The 20,022-nt window shown below is 48.7% G+C and overlaps 3 protein-coding genes across 7 annotated transcripts in view; 1 reads left to right on the forward strand and 2 right to left on the reverse strand.

Annotated features, from left to right (window-relative positions):
- The window catches only part of scfd2 (sec1 family domain containing 2), a 39,831-nt gene extending 37,549 nt beyond the window's left edge, over nt 1-2,282 (reverse strand). The window contains exons 1-2 of the mRNA XM_077017102.1: nt 843-2,282; nt 330-498 (exon numbers count right to left, since the gene is read on the reverse strand). Of these exons, the coding sequence (XP_076873217.1) occupies nt 330-498; nt 843-1,656 (983 nt within the window). The 5' untranslated portion in view covers nt 1,657-2,282. The remainder of the gene's footprint in view (nt 1-329; nt 499-842) is intronic.
- fip1l1a (FIP1 like 1a (S. cerevisiae)) lies at nt 2,110-18,456 on the forward strand. Of its 3 annotated transcripts, XM_077017099.1 has the most exons (17): nt 2,115-2,399; nt 3,040-3,109; nt 3,948-3,993; nt 4,089-4,174; nt 4,481-4,530; nt 4,865-4,966; nt 5,288-5,415; nt 5,538-5,581; nt 6,246-6,342; nt 6,580-6,736; nt 10,278-10,304; nt 10,411-10,468; nt 10,614-10,706; nt 14,103-14,161; nt 15,684-15,882; nt 17,703-17,810; nt 17,967-18,456. In XM_077017099.1, exons 1-17 carry the CDS (start codon nt 2,333-2,335, stop codon nt 18,103-18,105), a joined length of 1,530 nt encoding a protein of 509 aa, XP_076873214.1. In that variant the 5' UTR covers nt 2,115-2,332; the 3' UTR covers nt 18,106-18,456. The 3 variants fall into 3 exon arrangements, with proteins under 3 accessions (XP_076873216.1, XP_076873214.1, XP_076873215.1); XM_077017101.1 differs by lacking the exon at nt 17,967-18,456 and having other exon boundaries at nt 2,110-2,399; nt 17,675-17,794; XM_077017100.1 differs by lacking the exon at nt 10,614-10,706 and having other exon boundaries at nt 2,116-2,399.
- A 719-nt stretch (nt 18,457-19,175) lies between these two features.
- Nucleotides 19,176-20,022, reverse strand: part of lnx1 (ligand of numb-protein X 1) — a 33,195-nt gene continuing 32,348 nt past the window's right edge. For all 3 annotated transcript variants that reach the window (XM_077017097.1, XM_077017096.1, XM_077017098.1), the window contains one exon: nt 19,176-19,927. In XM_077017097.1, the coding sequence (XP_076873212.1) occupies nt 19,792-19,927 (136 nt within the window). In that variant the 3' untranslated portion in view covers nt 19,176-19,791. The remainder of the gene's footprint in view (nt 19,928-20,022) is intronic.

A 20,022-nucleotide genomic window follows, 5' to 3' on the forward strand; every position in this document is an offset into this window, starting at 1 on the left:
GAATCCAACACTGGGCACTGACACTAACCCTAGAGGGCTGACATGAAGCCTCTTGCCTTTAGAATCCACACAAGTTGAGGAACACACACAAGTTGTTCAACGCTACACCTCTTCTACATGGCCAGTCTTCCATTAGGACCCTAGAGTGGCAATGTCGGTATGATCTGTTGGACTGGACACTACGGACACTACACTCCGCACCATAAGCCTACTTAAAGTCTAGCACCCCAGGCCTAGCACACCAGGCCTAGCACCACCAGGCCTAGCACCCCAAAGCCTAAGTGTCCACAGTGGTACTGCACCATTGGTGCACAGTTTCATGCCCTTACTGATTTTGTGCCAGGCAGCCGGGTGTCAGCACGCCCTGCACCTCCGACGTGCACCGCAGCCGCGTGAGCTCCACCATGTCCACCTGAACGTCGGTCACGTGACCCGGCAGCGGCGGCAAGACGGACAGGATCTTGTCCACCAGGTTGTCACCATGGTGACCCACAGCTCCTGATCGAGAAAAAAAATTAGAGACACCACGTAGTTAGAAGCGTATGGAATAAAACTGACAAGTCAGAATGATTCTTTACTTTATCCTTTAAGATCCTCAAAACGGCACGTAATGTTAGATATGAGCATCTTTAGCAGCTGCATCACATCTTGTTTGGGAACTGTCTCAAACGGCAAGATGATCCTGGAGGAATATTATTATTGATTCCTTTTATCCCCTGTAAATAGCTGAAATGATCATAAAATGCCTCGTAACTTTTGATATGTATGGGTGGCCAGAGCTTAATGAGATTAAAGTGTTTTTTTATTGAGAAGTTGAGGATGTACACTTAGGCTTAACAAACCTGTTAGGTCCAGGGTTCTGTCGATGAAGACCACAGAAGCCTTGTTGACTGCAGTTTTCCTCCTGTTTTTGGCCTGCGGGTGACTGGCCAGCTCTCCTGCGATCAGTCGGCTCATTGGACCCACGGCGAAGCTCTCCTCACGGGTTCGGGAGAACTCAAACAAGGCGTTCAGAGCCGACGCCAACGACTTAATTTTGATCTGCAGCTCGGGAGGCAGAGAGTGCATGTCGACGTCCATTAGACTCCCGAACCGTCTTTTCTCTGGCCTGCTCCCGTTGACGGAACCGAGGTCGGGTTCTAACAGAGGAAACAGATCGGCGAAGGAAGGCAGGAGGAGCAGCTGAGGAGACAACTGGGCGAAGAGCAACTGGGCGTGCAGGACTTCTGCGGTGTAGTTCATGTCCCCCATCCACTCCCGGAGTGTCTCCTCGAACCGCTCGAACACCGGGCTCCCCTCCACCTCGGGGCTGACGGTACCGGCCAGGAGATGGACCGAGTGGGGCACTGCTGTGAACACCACACAGTACTGAAAGTGACTGAGGGAGATTATATCTTTAATGATGTCTGCAGTCCTTCCTTTTAGAAGTGTACTGACAACAAACACCGCTTTGGGTTCGTTTTCTCCTCCGGCTTCGAAGCTGGAGAACCGTTTGACATTGCGGGCACCAGCCTGGAACAGACACGCAGCGCCTCCGTTCCAGTGAAGACTTTCCGAGCAGTGATCGTCCATAAAAACAACAGCTTTCTTTACCTTAGATAACACTTTCTCCCACATCTGACCAGGAAAGCACATAAAACTATCTGTCGGTAACATCGTGGCGGGCAGGTGTAGCCCAGAAAAGGAGAAAAAAGTCAGAATTAAGGGTGAAACCAGTGAAACTTTCACGGAGACTTCATTCCAAAACAAAACACGTGAGTCTCCTAAAGTTGACGTGGCGACACTGTCGCATAAAAAGTACGTCACTCCGTTTGGTTTAGACTGGGAATTTTAAAAGGCAAACCTCATGATATTAGAGACACGCATGAAGCGCGGAATATAAGCCGCAATTCATTTTCGCGCTGCATATGTAGCTAAGCACCATAAAATTCGGTTACTCGGCTGAATACGAGAACGCAAAATAAAACATTTATGCAAAATATCAATTTATATTTAAGTGTTCATACATCAAATTTTAAGGTTCCTCGTTAAATGAAATTTATGTGGCAAAATCCCTGCAAGTGAGCAGCAAAACGCCCTTCGAGACAGCTGTCAGCACCTAACTTCCTGTGTCCTAAAACGTGCGCGTGAGGCGGCGCGCGCTGTCGGGTGACATAGTTGAGCCGTGTCCCCTAGAAACGTGCTCGGCACCGGCCACCACGCAGCCGTTCAACTTTGACAGCTGCTGCGATCTGCTTAGTTTTGCATTCTAAAAGTGCTGTTTTGGTGTTTAAGTTGTTTTAGAGAAACGATATAAGGCAAATAAATACGAAACAGTGGTCAGTCGGCCAGAATGTCCACTGAAGAAACGACAAAAACAGGCTATGCTTGTGGAGATGACGAGGAATGGCTTTACGGAGGTGAGATCAAAATATCGAGAGAGCTGTTAGGATTATCTGCAGCTGATTCACTGTGCGGTGACCATCACAGCTGTCCGAGACTCTCATTTGTGCCACCATAAACTGCTGGGTCATGCACAACTTGAACATTTGAGACGAGAATACCATTTACACGTGTTAAGACAGAAAAACCACCAATATATTTACAAAAACCTCCAGGGCTTGGTGACGGCTATCTTATCTGGTGAGACCACCACACCACTTTCTACACGGCGGCCGTTATTTCCCCTGCGCGCGTGCAGCACTTAAACATCAACCGCAGCAACGGCCATATGGCACGAGACGCGCACGCGACAGCGTTCTAAACTTCTAGTCAGGAATTGTTGCCACTTTTTTATTACAGTTTTTTTTGCATATGTGATTAGTAGACTACGGGATATGTAAAGCGTGTCTTTAAAATTGCCAAGACACCGGAAACGTCCACGCGCATGAATAACACCCACCACTACCGACTACCACCTGTTGGGCTCATCGTGCGTCAGCCCCTTCAGAATAGTGATGAATCGGACAAACTTTTGTCGCGTGCGTCCACACGTGGTATCTACGTAGTTTTCATTATTCGAATGCTTTACATTTTATTGCACGTTATCTGGCTTCATAGACCATGATGATGAAAGAGATGAGGTCGACGGGGACAGTGATGCCGAGGAGACAGAGAATGAGGTTTTCAGGTGAGTGGCAGGACACAGTGTCCACCTGGCCCGTATTCACCATACACATCCTTCTAATACAGCTGGTGAACATGCACGACGTTACTACACGTTATTAACACTATTAATGTAAATGTAATATTAGGTTGTTGCAAATTTTGAGCATGGATGAACGTCATAAGCGTGTCGGACCCCCGACACCTGTTCAGGTGTGCATGTCCCCCTGCAAATGTAAACACTGCGTATTTGATCGCATTTGAATTACACCCGTGATTTTTTTTTGTCGCCAGAGCAATTTGCGGATTTAGAATACAATGGGGTCGACGCATTTATTTCTCATTATGTGTAGCTGTATCGCACTAATGAACCTTGTTCGTATAATGCCCGCGCGCGCCCAAGGTTTAAGTGACACGCGATACGCGTTGATCTCTTTAAGATCTTAAATCTGGTTGGACGCTTATTAGGTTCCACGACATAGCAGCTCGATTAATGTCCGGTGGCTTGAAGCAGTGACACGCAGTGTCACAGCTTAAAGCCTGTGACACAGCAGTTAAAGCCTTTAAGCAGTGACACAGCTTAAAGCCTGGCTTTCCATAGTTCAGAAAACTGTGTGTGTGCACCAGTTCCCGCATTTATTATTCCCAGAGGTCTTTTTTTACTTGGCTGAATAAATTCACTTTGCTTTAGATTTCGGAGTGCTTTACGGAAAGTCTTCCCCACCAGAGCCTGGTCCCGTGTGTGTGTGTGTGTGTGTGTGTGTGTTTGTGTGTGTGTGTGTGTGTGTTGACCTACGTTTGTGGAGTATACTGATGTAGCTCAGTGTGTCACAGAGGTTAATCTGTATTCTCATCTGTCCCAGTGCACTGATCGGAGATGTGGGGGGGATTGACGGAGGCTCCAATCAGGTAGCCATTTTGCCTTCTTCTCTGTTGAGCACTGACTTCTCTCTCTGGTTAGTTAGACATTCATCAAAATGTCAAACACTTCTCCTTTCATGAAGGCTGATGGCGTGGGCAGCAACTCAGACAGTGATGATGATGTGTGTGTTACCATCGGCGACATCAAAACAGGCGGGAGTCAGAGTGTGTGAGTAGCCTCTGGACCAGCTTCACTACTTCGCATCCTCACTACCTTGCATCCTCACTACCTCACTACCTCGCGTCCTCACTACCTCGCGTCCTCACTACCTCGCGTCCTCACTACATCGCATCCTCACTACATCACTACATCGCATCCTCACTACCTCACTACATCGCATCCTCACTACATCGCATCCTCACTACCTCACTACATCGCATCATTTCACAAGGATGCCACAGACACGCCACCTGCGCCTGTGTTTTGCCCTCCAGTCCTAATCAGAGGTGACGGTCTGTGTTTTCTCTCCTTTAGCACTCCTGTCAGCCTCAATTTAAAGACCTCAGCCAGAACCACTGCGCCAGGTACCAACTCGTCCTGCTGACCTTTGACCGCCTTGTAATTGGGACAAAAATGTGTAAATGTTTTGGTGTAGTCGTGTTTGTAGTGCAGCCGTCTCTGACTCACTGTTGTGTGTGCTGCTCTTTGTAGTCGTGTTTGTAGTGCAGCCGTCTCTGACTCACTGTTGTGTGTGCTGCTCTTTGTAGTCGTGTTTGTAGTGCAGCCGTCTCTGACTCACTGTTGTGTGTGCTGCTCTTTGCCTTGCAGCACTGCGTGAGCCTTACGACCAGTTAGAGAAAGCGATGCTTTTGTTTTGGGTGCACTTTGACCCCGTGTGTCTCTGCTCTTCTTCCTCAGGCCTGAAGGGCAGAGGAGTGGACGCTGTGGACAGCCACATTCATGCTCCTCTGCTGGACATGGACATGGAGCTGGTGGAGGAGAAACCCTGGAGGAAGCCAGGTGTGTGGAGATGGGAGTGTGAGAGGAGCAGTGGTGATGATGGAGACAGTGGGTGGCAGCTCAGGGGAGGACCTCTGTACACGTACACACACACACACGTGTCCATACATATGCATATACATACACATATCTGAAGAGCCAATGTGCGTGTGTGTGTTGAAACCTGTAGTTGTCAGAGCCTGTAAAAAATGAGAGCATGTGTTTCTTTTGATGAGGTCTATAATGGATGGTTTATGATGAGTGAGCAGCTGAACAATGCTATTATTTGACCCCCTTTTCTTGTGTGGGTGTGTGTGTGTGTGTGTGTGCACACGTGCGCAGGTGCGGACCTGTCCGACTATTTTAATTACGGCTTCAGCGAGGACACCTGGAAGGTGTACTGCGACAAACAGAGGAGACTGCGTGCAAGCCTAGAGGTCATGACCTTGGGCTCCTCTGGCAAAATCATGGTATGCTGTCTCACTCAGCCCATCCCCTTTGAACCCTACAACAATGGAGAGTGATGAATCTAACATTATAAGCCGTCAGGCTGCAACATGACTGATGCTTCACTGCTCCCGTCTCTGTGTAGGTGAATCGTGGAGATCTTTCGTCTAAGTCAGACTGCCCCTCCAGGTATGTGCCCCTGTTCGTCAAGCTCTCATTGGCTGTCTGTCCTTTATTACATCATCAATGTCATGGTGGCAAGGATGCAACTTTTTATTCTCTCATATAGCCTCCCTTTGACCTGTCTCACTCTGTCTCTGTCTCGTTACCTCCCTGTCCCTCTCTTTCTCATCCACATGTCCAAATAATTCTCTATTAATGATTCCTGTCCCGGTCCCAAAAAGCCAAGCAAACGCAGCACGAGTGTGTACAGCATAAATGTGTTCAGCTGGTTGTTTAAAACCTCACTGTTGATGTCTAATTGCCCAGTACAGAGGAAAGATGTTGATTCTCTCTGTTTAACAACTGCCCTGGGGCTGATCTTCCACTCTAAGCCATGTTTTACTCTCATTCATGTCATCTCTCACACACACACACACACACACACACACACACACACACACACACACACACACACACACACCTGCTGACATTGTGACTGACACAGCTGGTGTTCCTGTGTTCTTTAAATAGTTAAATAGTTATCCTGTTTCCATTAGCAACTGTGTGTGTGTTTGAGTGTGTGAAATTAAGTAGTAACAGTAGTAGCTATAGCAAATACCACCTTAAATCACATGGGCTTAACACGTGTGTGTGTGTGTGCGTGTGTGTGTGTGTGTGTGTGTGTGTGTAGGAAGTCAAATAGCATCACTACTGTTGGAGGACAAACGGGAGCCATCAGTCGTGTGGAAGGTCGAAGACGTCACAGTGCAGATGAAGGCCACGCCCCGGTGAGGACCACGTGAGGGTGACGTTTGTCAGTAATGAATGAAGCAGGTCAACATTGTTGTATAAATCTGTGTGTGTGTGTGTATGAGCAAAGGAAGTTGAACAGCCAACTGAGTAATGGCAACAGGAAAATCTTAGCTCACCTGTGTGTGTGTGTGTGTGTGTGTGTGTGTGTGTGTGTGTGTGTGTGTGTGTGTGTGTGTGTGTGTGTGTGTGTGTGTGTGTGTGTGTGTGTGTAGGTGCAGTCCTCCTCTGAACGCTCCTCGGATACTGAGCTGCCTCCGTTCTTCCCTCCTCACATCCCCCCTCCCCCTCTCCCCCCTCTCTCCATCCCCCCTCCCCCTCTCCCCCCTCTCTCCAACAGCACCTCCACCCCTCTCATACCACCACCTCCACGTACGTCTCACACACACACACACACACACACACACATTTCACACACTTGCTCTCTGTCGTACACACTCACAGACACACATACAGAAGCACATATATGCAAACACACACACACACGCAGTGATGTCACAGCGGGGTTGCTGACTGCGGGTTTTTTTAACCTCATCTGTTCTGGGAGTTAGATATTCACTAAGCTCTCACATCAGCGAATCGAAGGCATCAAAGGTGTGTGTGTGTGTGTGTGTGTGTGTGTTATGACTGTGCCATATAATTAATATTTTTTGAAGCAGAATTATTTAGTTGGCTGTCAAAATGACACATGGTGTTTGTGCTATTATAAATCCACAGTTTATTTTGACTGCAGCTTCAAAGTTAAAAACGTCTCTATTACTCCACAAGAAACTCTTCTGTGAGGTGAAAGTTCATGATGAATGCATCCATTCCACTGCGTTGCTGTGTCCATATAGCTAGCCATGGGGAAGTGTTGTTTTCCATGGCCACCTGTAGTTTACAGGTCATGGGTCTAGTGTCCTGTGGTGTGTCCTGACTCTTCCTGTTGGTCAGCCGGTCAGGGACATGAAGGTCCTGTGTGATGGATTTCATATTGTGTTTGAGTGAGGTGCCCACAGAAACACACACATGCACACATCTGTTTCCCTGTGGTGCAGGTGTGTGTGTGTGTGTGTGTGTGTGTGTGTCTCTCAGTGTTATCCTCACCATAGTTTCACCAGCTGTGTGTCCCCAGCAGAGTTCTGTTAGCCCTTCATTTTCAAAGCCTCGACAAAAATCATGCCTGGCCATTTCCTACACCCCTAGCTCCACCCCCTAACTCACAAAACCCCCACCCTGTGTGCCTGGCCACACCCCCTACACTTCATAATGCCAACAAAATATCAAACATCATGCCACGCCCTGCCTTTGAAGTTTGGCCTTTTAAGCTAGGCTGTTTTATCATTGTACCCTTCCTTTATCTTTAAACTGAGCTTCTCCGTGTATCCCTCAGTCCCTCTCTGCCCCACCACACACACACACACACACACACACACACACACACACACTAGCCTGTCCCGTATTTCCTTTTGTGATGTAGATGTGCAGCGTTAGGATAAAATTAGCAGCCTAGGGCAGGAGAAAAGAACAACGGCAGCAACATCCACTGTAGGACTGTGTGTGTGTGTGGGGGGGGGGGGGTACTGATCCAGCAGCTGGGGATGGGGTGAGAGAGAGAGAGAGAGAAAGAGAGATACAGACATTTACACCTGATTGATCAAATTCCTTAGGCATGAACCAAATACCTTTTGCATGCAGAAACCCAACCACTGTGTGTGTGTGTGTGTGTGTGTGTGTGTGTGTGTGTGTGTGTGTGTGAGTGTGGGGGGGGGGGGGACCCAACCACTGTGCTGCATTCTGGCCTGTTGTTAAAACTATATGTAAACCAGCTTGATGCTGGCCTGTTGTTAAACTATATGTAAACCAGCTTGATGACCGAACAGTCCAACTCCACACAACCCTGGTGAAGAGGAGAGAGGCTCCTGTCTCCACCCTGGAGTCACCGCACCTGCGTGTCTTGAGTCCAGGTGGAGAGAAGGGTGGGGGTCATGACCTCTTCGTCCAGAACGTCCACCTTCCTTTGAGAAGCAGCAGCGCAACATTCCAGTAGGAGACGAGGAGGTTCTGCAGAAGGAGGAGGTTCTGGACCAGGCAGGTGCTGTAGGAATGGAGGGAATGTCGTCCGGAGCATCATCGTCCAGTAGAAAGGAGCAAAGACGCATAGAAAAGCCGACGGGTTCTGATGAACTCGATGAACATCTAGAAAGTGTGTGTGGCTCGGTGCCACCGGAACACCACCCTCGTCCTCCGAGTCTCGGTGCTGTAAATCTGGACTTGGGAGTCCTGCACGTTCCAGACGCGGTGGCTGAGGGTGATGGAAGCGGGTCTGGCGTCCCGCGGCTGCTTTTGGGAGTGTGTCCTGCACATCTGGCTTCATTAGATGTGCGTGTGTCCCAGTGAAGAAGCTCTCCGTATGCAGTCAGTACACTGGGCAGCCTCACTGTGTGGCTCAGGATGTGAATCAGAACGGTCCACAATGCAAAAGGCTGACGAGTGAAGGATGGCCCTGTCTCCTCCTGACTGGAAGAGGGCGCTGTTGTCTGGACACGGTGTCCCCAGCCCTCCTTGTTTGTAGACACAGAGCAGGTTTTGGTTCCTTTCTTCTGATGGGGTTTACAACTGGAGCCGTGTTCATTTGGCATGTGGAATTGATGTAACCAATCCAACTTGCTCCACTCAGTTCCACAAAGTGAACGTATCCAGACAGCTTATAATCCAGACAACTGACGTTGGTGTCCAGGATGGTGGCGGAGACCAGAGCTGCGTAAACAACTGTTTATGCGTTTACTGTTGGTGCTTCAGAGGCCCGGTGACGATACCTGTTACACACAGGTCTTATATTATTCCGTTTTTTTGTATACTTATACAACTATGGCAGGTTGTTGCGTAAATGTCTGTAACGGTTATTTATAGTTGCACAGATGTGTGTAACAGTCATTTATAGTTACACAGATGTCTGTTATTTATCGTGATTTGTTGGCAGCTGTTCCTCATGTCTGGAAGCTCTTCTCTGAATGAGTCGTGATGGGTTTGTACTCTCCTCCCGCCTGGGTCGGAGTACGTGGGAGGCCTGTAGCGCTGCGTGTGGTGGTGGTTGTGTGTGGCACAGCGCCGTGTTCAGGTAAAGCAAGGCTTATTTGTCCAGTGGCAGATGGCAGAGCTTTGTGGGCGTGGGCAGTAGGAAGATTGACAGTGGACCTTCTGCTCTGGGTAACTGGGTAAGCGGAAGCTGCTCGGAGAAACTCTGAAAGGAGTCAGACAAGAGGAAAAGGGACATTCGGGACTATTCAGACGTGCAGTGTGTCCGTGTCCCTGTGTCTGCCTGTCCTGTCTGCCCGTCTTTATTTCGGTCTGGCTGGAGAGGGCAATGTGATATCTCTCTCTCTCTCTCTCTCTCTCTCTCTCTCTCTCTCTCTCTCTCTCTCTCTCTCTCTCTCTCTCTCTCTCTCTCTCTCTCTCTCTCCCCCCCCCCCCCCCCCATGTTTTTCTTGAGGTCCTTTCTCTTTTTTGCAGACGTTTTTGTTTTTGAAACTTTCTGAGCCTCTCGTCAGGGGGCGTGTGGAAAAACAAAGAAGGATGGTGCCCAGATGTGTGTGTGTGTGTGTGAGAGAGAGAGAGATCAAAGGGATACGCATGCAAGTGTGTTTTGTAGACATTTTAGAGGTATTTCAAGTCCTGCAGTCACCATTAGCAGTGAGAGTTAAAGTTACTGTACTCAGCACAGCAGGACAGTTGCTTTAATTAACCCATGTAAAGTCGTTTGAGGTCACAGTCATTTGGTCAAACACACACCCACAATGCTGACCACTCCCTCTATTTCTGTGGTGGGGAGGGATCTGAGTGGTGTGTGTGTGTGTGTGTGTGTGTGTGTGTGTGTGTGTGTGGTTCAAGAAGAGAATGTCCTCAGATGTCTGTGTTTATGTTCTTGTCACAGGGCTGCCGGTGAATATCCCACCACCTGGTAAGCTCACATGCCTCTTATCAAACATGAGTAGTTTAATTAAAGTGTGTCATGCCAGTGACAAACGGGTGTGTGTGTGTGTGTGTGTGTGTGTGTGCGTGTTTAGGTTTCCCTCTTCCTCCAGGTGTTCCTTCTCCTCCCTCCCTGATAACCACGTTAGACAGGTAAGTTTAACATTAAGGATGCATGCATATGTGTGTGGTTTGGCGCGCGCATGTGTGTGTGCGCATAACTATGTGCATTATGTGGCTAGTACCCATACACAGACACGTACAACGTTGACCGATTTGTGTGTGTGTGTGTGTTCAGGCTGAGGCACTACAGAAGCAGGAGTGTGTACAGAGTCAGGCGTCACAGTGAGAGCAAGCACAGCTCCTCCCCCACCAGCAGGACTTTTCACAGGCGAGACAGATAGACATGGGGGGACAGACAGACAGACAGATGGAGAGTGAAAGACAGCTTGAATGAAACAGAATGAATGAGTGTGCAGTAGATGATGGTGTCTGTGTAATGCGGTGTGATTGGTGGACTCTACCAGAGTGACTGGCACTCACCAGTGGTCTGGAGGGACATGAAACAAGACATGAGCCTAGGGACTCTCATCTGTTCCAGCCTCTCTCTCTCTCTCTCTCTCTCTCTCTCTCTCTCTCTCTCTCTCTCTCTCTCTCTCTCTCTCTCTCTCCCTCTCCCCCTCTCTCTCTCCCCACCCCCCCCCCCCCTCTCTCTCTCTCTCTCTCTCTCTCTCTCTCTCTCTCTCCCTCTCTCTCTCTCTCTCTCTCTCTCTCTCTCTCTCTCCCTTCTCTCTGTATCTCTCATTCTCCTGTTGTCCACTTTTCGTAGTTGTCAGTAGTCCAGCTCCTGAAAGTTGTTGTGCACATTACAAAGGAAGACACGGAACAGCATTCTGTACAGATGATTCCTTCTGATCTTTCTCCACGTCCACACACACATACACACTCGCACAATGCACATGTTCGTACATACACGCACACACAGCACCACACTGCTGGCTTGTGCTGGTGGGCCGTAAGCGTGTGGGCCGTACTGGCGTGTTCGAGCGGGCCGTGTTATCCCCGTCGTCTCTAGAGTCGTCCCGACCGCGCTGCTGCGAGACCTCCCCATGTACGGCAGAGAGAGAAGGGGGCAGCGCGGAGGCCACGTTCGGGGGCCTGGACCTCCTGTTTATCGCCTTCCGGAACTCTCCGTCCCAGCAGCCGTCCCTCCCTTCATTCCTCCCCTTTGTCCCGTCGTCTCTCGGCCTCCCTCGCGCACCTCGACCTCTCCGTGTCTCCTGCCTCAAGACAAACGGCCAGCGGACGGTCTGGCTGGGCCTGACCACGTTCCCCCCCCCCCCCGCATGCCTCCACCAGACGCGCTGACCTGAGGCAGGCTTCCTCCCTCAGCGCATGGTCTTATTTGACTTGTTTGTGCCGAACCGCTATCGGAGCATCGTAGATGAGGTTAAAGGTGCAGATGATGGCCCGGTGGTCATGGACGAAGGTCACGCACGTCATAGTCCCCGCTGTCACAGGGCTGGGCTGCTTACACATGCTTCTTCAAATCAGCATTTCCTGTTTTAATATCATCAAATCAGCATTTCTTAAATGTATTCTCAATACACTCTTTTTTTTAAAGAAAATACTGTATATTTACAAACCTTGCTGGACAATTTACATGTAATATAGCTGAAAGGTTTGTTTAAAAGTCTATTTAACTTCTGTCCTTGTCAGTATTGCGCAAGCTGGATATTGGTGTGATGATCAGATGTGATGTGAAATGGTGCCAAGGTAAATGTGGTGATGTGGTGTTTGGTGTGAGATGGAGCAGTCCCCTGCTTTCATCGCCACTGTCTCAATCTCAGACTCTCCATCTTTCTTCTCCCTCTTTTCTCTTCCTCATCTCACTAGTCTCCACTTTTTTTTGTGATTTCCCGTTCACTGAATCATCTCACCTCTTTTTGTGTCGTTTAAAGAATGGTTCTTCTCACATCTCGCGGGCTCTGCCAAGTCCAAACATCCTCTGTGGAGTTTCCGTTAAGCTGAGCCCTGCCAACCAATGACTGGATAATTTATGAATCACTTCCTTTCTTAGCATGGCTTCAAAAATCCCTCTTTTCGTTTCTTGCTTTTTTTTTTTCTCCTCATCCCAGTTCACGTACACACACACACACACACACACACACACACACACAGTCGCACATTAATACTCGCCCCTGCACCACAGTAGGCTGGGAGTACTATAAATGCAGAGGGTCCAAGGAGGGAGCCAAGCGGAACCCCTAAAATATAAAGTAAGGGTGTGTGTGTGTGTGTGTGTGTGTGTGTGTGTGTGTGTGTGTGTGTGTGTGTGTGTGTGTGTGGTGCTTCGTGGCCCGTTGGGATCCCTGGGCACTTGTGAAATGTGAGTACCTCTACAGAGCTCCTCGTACGCCTTCCCCATTAACTCGGTCATGCCTGTACTGTTGGTCTCCAGAGATCCAGCACATACGCTCTTATTGCCCCATGACTTTCAGTCTTCATAGTTGTCACATAACTTGATTTGTTTTTGCATTATAAATGTTTTTTTATTTTTATTTTGTGGCATGAGACCTGCTGTTCAAAATGTGGTTTCATTGCATGAGAGAGGACTGTTAAAAGATATAGTGCAGTAGCTCTGCTTAGCTTGAAGAAACTATATCAGTAAAACAAAGTGATCCACTGCCACAATAGCCAGGACAAGCAGGCCACAGAGATCCTGAACGTGCTGTTGTAAACGATGTCTTTGGGGTTTATGGGCATTAGCACGGGATCGTTAGGGCCAAGCTCCGCAGTGATTAGCTGCCTTAACGAGCTGGCACTAATTAAGAACGGCCTCGGGGCGAAAGGAGTCTGCAGCCTCAAGTGCTCCAGTATCGATCACTGCCAGTGCCAACGTGTCTCTCTCTTTCTTTCTCTCTCTCTCTCTCTCTCTCTCTCTTTCTCTCTCTCTCTCTCTGAGATAACTGGAGCAGGGATTGATGCAGAAAGACAGAGAGGCAACATTTATGAAGCTGGCTGCCTTTTAAAAGAGGGGAGAGGAAAAAGAGGAGGGCAGGAGGAGTGTGGGAGTGTGGAAGGAGGTAGTGTGGAGGGAGGGAGGGATTTGGAATGAGAAGAACAGTGGCTTTCCTGCTTGGCCTATTTATAGAAGGAGAGTGTTTGGAGTTCGAACTAACACCTGTCCACAAGGAGTCCTCTTGGACACACTCGCGCGCTCTCTCTCTCTCACACACATTCTCATGCTTTTCACCTTTCACCTCCCAGGGAAGCTTTTAATGGGACGAGGGCACTGTGCCCAGGCCTGGCTCCTCCACCAGGGTGCTGGGCTGCTTCCTGACGGCACGCCAGTCACATCGACAGATGGAAATGGAGAAGGAGATCTGAGGCGAAGCGTTTGATCACAGAAGGAACCTTTCCTTCATTTCTTTTTGATCTTGCCTTTTACCCTTCCTCTCTCCCTCTCTCCTGATCATATATTCAACAGCTTCTTCCTGTGTGAGCTGCTATGGGTTCTCCTGTAAAACCCCTGTGTGGGGAAGATTTTCAGTACCGTCGGTTATATAGTGTTGCTGTTTTTGGTTTTTGGCCTGTATAAACTAGGTTTTGACATACTCCACCAGGTCAAAGTTCATTTCATTTTTTTAATAAACGGGTCAGTTTCCTTTTCGGACCAATGTTGGGTCAGATGTCGCCCCGGGGATGTCCGTGTGATGTGTGCTTGTGCAGTTGCACATGTATGTAAATATCATTTTCTTTCGTTACTGTCTCTACTTTATTACAGGAGTCGATCAGGAGGAAGTTACGATGGCCGCTCCACCCCTGCGTTCCCCTTTCCTGCAGGTAGGTGGCGTCATCACAGTCCACTTTCCTGAGTTGCTTCTGACCTTTAGCTGCTGCAGTAATTACAGCTCCACTGAAAGAGGATGAGGGAAGGTAAAGGGTTAAAGTAAAACTGAGTCCCTGTTATTATCATTTATATTATCACTAGATAATAATTTGGGTCAAAGGTTAATAATTGCTGAGGTCACATCCATAAAGCTGTAGCCTTGAGCTCCTTGGGAAGGAGAGGGTGGTGTGGGTGGTGGAGGGGTGGGGTAATGGAACTGTTAACGTTTTTGTTGGCGTGTGTGTGTGTGTGTGTGTGTGGGAATGGAGATATATAAACAGTAGTTCAGTTTCTTTGTCTTTCTCTAAGGAATGATTCCTAGTGGATTTTGTTAAAGTCTAACAAGTGGTGGGAAAATATTTCACTTGGATGGTTTTAATTTGAGTATCACACATCCGCGGCTCTGAAACACCCACACACTTGCGTTATTAGGAACATGTTTTTTTGTGTATGCTCACACTGGATATTGAAGACTCTGTGCTAATTCTGGTGATATTACATGGGGATCCTGCCACCGAGATGTGTACTCTATACACACACACACACACACACACACACACACACACACACACACACACACACACACACACACAGCAGGCCTGAGGATGGCTGCTGTTCTACTCAGAGAGGAGAATTGTTCTTTAGGCATTTATGAGTATAACATTACTGCATTACTGCACACAAAGGTTAACAAGGATACACTAACACCCACTCACTCATTCTCCCCTGCCCACGCACACACACACACACACACACACACACACACACACACACACACACACACACACACACACACACACACACACACACACACACGAGAATGTCACTGAGCATGCAGCAACTCTGTTAACCGCTCATAGTGAGGGCGGTTTCAGATTGTGCTTTACAGTCACTTCCTGGACACAGCCACCTCCACCCCTCAGCCAGCAGGTCACCTCCACCCCCCAGCCAGCAGGTCACCTCCACCTCCACCCCCCAACCAGCAGGTCACCTCCACCTCCACCCCCCAACCAGCAGGTCACCTCCACCTCCACCCCTCAGCCAGCAGGTCACCTCCACCTCCACCCCTCAGCCAGCAGGTCACCTCCACCCCTCAGCCAGCAGGTCACCTCCACCCCTCAGCCAGCAGGTCACCTCCACCCCTCAGCCAGCAGGTCACCTCCACCCCTCAGCCAGCAGGTCACCTCCACCCCTCAGCCAGCAGGTCACCTCCACCTCCACCCCTCAGCCAGCAGGTCACCTCCGCCACAGGAAGTGTTGGGCTGTGGGCTGACTCCCTTCAGACATCGCTGTTATTCACTACAGTTGATCATCGCATGAATATCTAATTGATGTTTTACATTATGATTAAAAATTGAAAGGCCAGCGTGTATTTTTTTTTAGGTTGCCCGAGTTATTACCTAAAACAACACAGCCTCAAACCCAGATGTGTGTGTTTCTCTCACTAATGTCTCTTCTCTCCCATTACCTGCCCAGGTGTGTACCCACACATGCTGGAAGGTGTGGCCTTCTGGCCGGGCTTAATGAACAGCGCCAAAGCATGGGAGCATTATGCCCGGCAGGACAAAGAGAGGGAGCAGGAGAGGGAGAGGTGCCGGGACCGAGAGCGGGACAGAGAGCGGGACCCAAGAGAGCAGGATCAAGAGCACACGCCCTCCTTTCAGGGCCGGGGCAGGTGAGCGATGGTACATAAGGGTGTGTGTGTGTGTGTGTGTGAGGGAGCATAGACAGCTGTGGCTGGACAGATGTTGGGTTTAGTCCACATAAACAGGCCACTGGGTGGCTCACACGTGTCAGACAGACCCAGCAAGAGGAACCAAGAGTGTAAAAGCCAGAGAAAACTGTGTGTGTGTGTTTGTGAGAGAGATTGTGTGTGTGTGTGTGTGTGTGTGTGTGTGTGTGTGTGTGTGTGTGTGTGTGTGTGTGTGTGTGTGTGTGTGTGTGTGTGTGTGTGTGTGTGTGTGTGTGGAGTGTGTTAGGAGTATTGACTTTAAGAACAGACTGCACTTGTTGACACGAGAGGCAGTGTACACCAAACTAAGAGATCGGGGGGATGGGGGGAATAAAATAATTCTGATAAAGACTGACACGTCACACACACACAGCTGGTCACTGGCGCAGTTTTGCTAGAGCAAGGAGAGAGACAGTATAATGGAGCAGTTGTGAACTCACCAGTTACACACACACAGAACCTCACAAATGTGTGGCACGCCTGGTGCTCTGACTCCAGGGGTTCACGTTTCTGACCATCAGACAGGCTCTTCAATCTGGGATCAGTTTAGCATTTGTTCTTGAAAAGACGTCTTCACTAATCTTCTCGAATGTTCTGAAATGCACCACAGTGGCCACCAGTCTGAACTTCAGCAGTTTTTTTCCAGTTTGTCAGCAGTCACCGTGGTCAGGTAGACTGCATTGTGTACTTTTCAGGGTCTTTTCAGGGTCAGATAACATTTCATTTTCTTTGTGGTTTGTTTGAAATTTTAAAATGGTGAGTCTGAAGAGCAGTGACTCAGGACCAACTGAATGAGGGCATGGTGTTCCCTCAGAACGGCTCGGTGTTCAGAACGGCTCGGTGTTCAGAATGGTTCTGTATGAGTGAGGGTTGCTGCGGAGTAAATTCTTCCAGTTGCTCTCGTTTGTAATATTAGAAAAAATACTGGAGAAAAAGAGCAAAAAAAGACAAATATATTTAATAAAGCTTCATATGTACTTCTGCTGTGGACACACACACACATTCTCAGACATACTTTAATACATATACTGTATGTGATGAGAATCAGCTGCACATCAACCAGTCCCATATGTATTATGAGATGAGTTTGTAGCCTATACTACTGTTGTAGTTACAAACCTGTATCAATCCTTCTCTGAGCTTTCAGTGTTTCTGGCTCTCTCTCTCTCTCTCTCTCTCCCTCTCCCTCTCCCTCTCCCTCTCTCTCTCCCTCTCCCTCTCCCTCTCCCTCTCCATGTTCCTCTAATGGCCAACAGCTCACCTCAACATGACGAAAAAAATGTAACATTGATTTAGATTAATGTTAATATTTATTATTTACTATTATACTAATATAATAGTTAATATTTACTATGTAATATTTATAAGTAGATGTGTGGGCTCCAAGCTGAGCATCTGAGGTTACCTTGCGTCTGAAATGACCCATCCCCCCCCACACACACACACACACCACTCCGGTGCACAGGGCTACAGAGCCCGTGCAGGCTGAGCTGTGGGCCTCAGTCAGATGGACCATCACTCACTCTGTGTGTGTTCAAAGGGCTTTCGTTTGGCAGCATGTGCACAGAGATCAGATGTTTGAGTGTGAGTCCTAACAGAGCACTGTCTCTAATACTAATACTGCATATAGAAAGCTTGGCAAGCATGGTGATTAAAACAACATTATCAGAAGTTGTGCGTGTGCGTGTAAAGTGGTGGTGGTGTGTGTGTGTGTGTGTGTGTGTGCGAATGTAAGGTGGTGATGTGTGTTCTTTGTGGCACAGAGAGCCCAGCAGTCGTGAGAGAGAGCGATACAGGCGTGCTGGTAGAGATGAGGACAGACACCGTGATAAGAGACCCAGGGACCACAATGAACGTCGAGCTTCGAGCAGGTACACACACACACACACACACAGACACACACACACACACATACACCTGCGCATTCTCAAATATTACACCATACTACACACACGGGTGACATTTATGGAGGAGTGTTTCTGTTCAATAAGTCATGTGAAAGGTCATGTGACTCTCCCCTGGAGCAGCAGTCGGAGGCGTCATGACGGCGAGGACGGAGACAGTCACAGGAGACACCGACACAAGCACTCCAAACGCAGCAGGGACAGCGCTGAGACCAGCGAGGAGCGCAGCGCTGACCACAACCAGTCCGAGGCCACCGAATAACGCCTGGGCCAATCAGAGGGACACTGCTGTGCTGATGGGTGGGAGGGTGGAGCCTTAAATCAAGCAGCCACTCAGCTCGGGAGTGACCCGGTCGGACCTGCGCTCAGCCAATGGGCAGGCTGCTGAAGACGGCTCTGTTGCTGGCTGTTACAGGAGATCTGGTTTATTTATTTGAACACTAGTTTATAGACCAAAGAACATTAGCAAAAGCCTACAAGCTACTTTTAAGTTTATTTATAATAATTTAAGATTTGAATGACACTTTGATTGTTAACGTAACAAAAATCTTTTTTGTTGTGCCAAACCATTTTGTTCAGGTAGGAAAGCTGTGTTATAAATAACCTGATAAAGCATTTTTGTGAGTGTGATAATTCCACAGACCCTTTTCATCCAAGTTAATATACTGACTCATAACACACACACACACACACACACACACACACACACAGATCTCTCTGACGCTGGCATGGGTCTCCTTGATTTTATTGATTATTTAACCAAAGGTATCGTCAGATACAGTATTCTACACAAGCCAAAGCGAGAGACACTGGACCACACAGCTTCCCAGCACACGGCCAATCACAGCACACGTGGGCACACGTGACCCCGCCCACTCTCCCGTTCTGTGGCTCATGTCTCTAATGTAGCAAAATCAGCAAGGCTGCCAAGGTCTCATTTTAATAAGCATAAATATACTTGTTTAAAGAGAGAACAAACCATGTTTGTCACTTGCTTTTTTTTGTCATAATACCTGCAATTGAAATTTTTTGTGACAACGTGTGAAACATAACACAGATGAAAACTACTTGGCAAATAGGTTTCCGTGCCAACAGCTGGTGCTGTCGTAAGAAAGGAAGCCAAACTGTTACCCAGAAGGCCAGAGGAACAGAAATGAACACAACGAAGGAACTGTGGAGTGGCCATAGTACAACTGCTGGAGTTCAGCCTTTTTTTTTTCTTTCAGACACCAATATAAACAATAAAGACATGGGGCCACCGAAATGTTCTAACATTAGTCTAGAAACCAATGGAGCTTCCCCTGCAAGCCCGACTCCGAACCTCCATCTTCCTCTTCCACTCTTAATGCTCAGTGTCCATACAGGAGTGTTTATGTACACGTGATCCTGCGTCACTCCTCACAGTGAACATGCTTTTGCCTGGAGATTCTGTTTGTTTGTTTTGTCGTCCTGTCACCTTGGCGACCACTACATTAGATCTCCATGTCATAAGCTCCGCCCTCGACTAAGGTATGAGAGTGAGCGTGGTTGCTTTATGCGTCTTCCTGTGCCTAAACTACGCGATGGACGAGGGCGGGGAGAAGCGTCTTCAGTCCCGGGCAGCCAATGAAAAGGTGGGTCATCAAGCAGGGATGGAGTCTGGAGAATCTCCACCGGCCCGTCGCACGCCATGTCCGTCAGTGCCATCGCCTTAAACGCGACAATCGTCCCCTTTCGAAGAAAGTCTTGTCATAAGCTCCGCCTTCATGAGCAGGAGTCTGTGTAAGCCCCTCCTGCCTGGGCGAGGCCATTGCATGTTGCCCCGCCTTTCGGGGTGGTCCATTTAATAGGACCCTCCTATCAAGGGAAGTCTGTACAAAGCCCCATTTCTGTGGGTTGGGACCATGAAAAGCCCCATCATCCAGTGTGGGCTCAGTGTGATAAGCCCCTCCCCATATGCACCGTGGACCTATAGGAGACTGCCCGGCCAGGAGACGATGGTGAGGGTGACACGCCCCCTGAGTTCCTTAAGGAGGCGCACTAATGCTGTGTGGGTCATTCCCCAAGTGCTCCTCCCATTCACCTCCAACAGAATATCCCCACACCTAGAAACAGGACAGAAGATAAAACGCAGACGTTTCTGGAAACAGAACATGGAGCTGGAACGAAGAACAATGCCAATCGCACATCATGCTTGTGC

This window comes from Brachyhypopomus gauderio, chromosome 9 (assembly GCF_052324685.1).
Source record: "Brachyhypopomus gauderio isolate BG-103 chromosome 9, BGAUD_0.2, whole genome shotgun sequence".
NCBI classification, from domain to species: domain Eukaryota; kingdom Metazoa; phylum Chordata; class Actinopteri; order Gymnotiformes; family Hypopomidae; genus Brachyhypopomus; species Brachyhypopomus gauderio.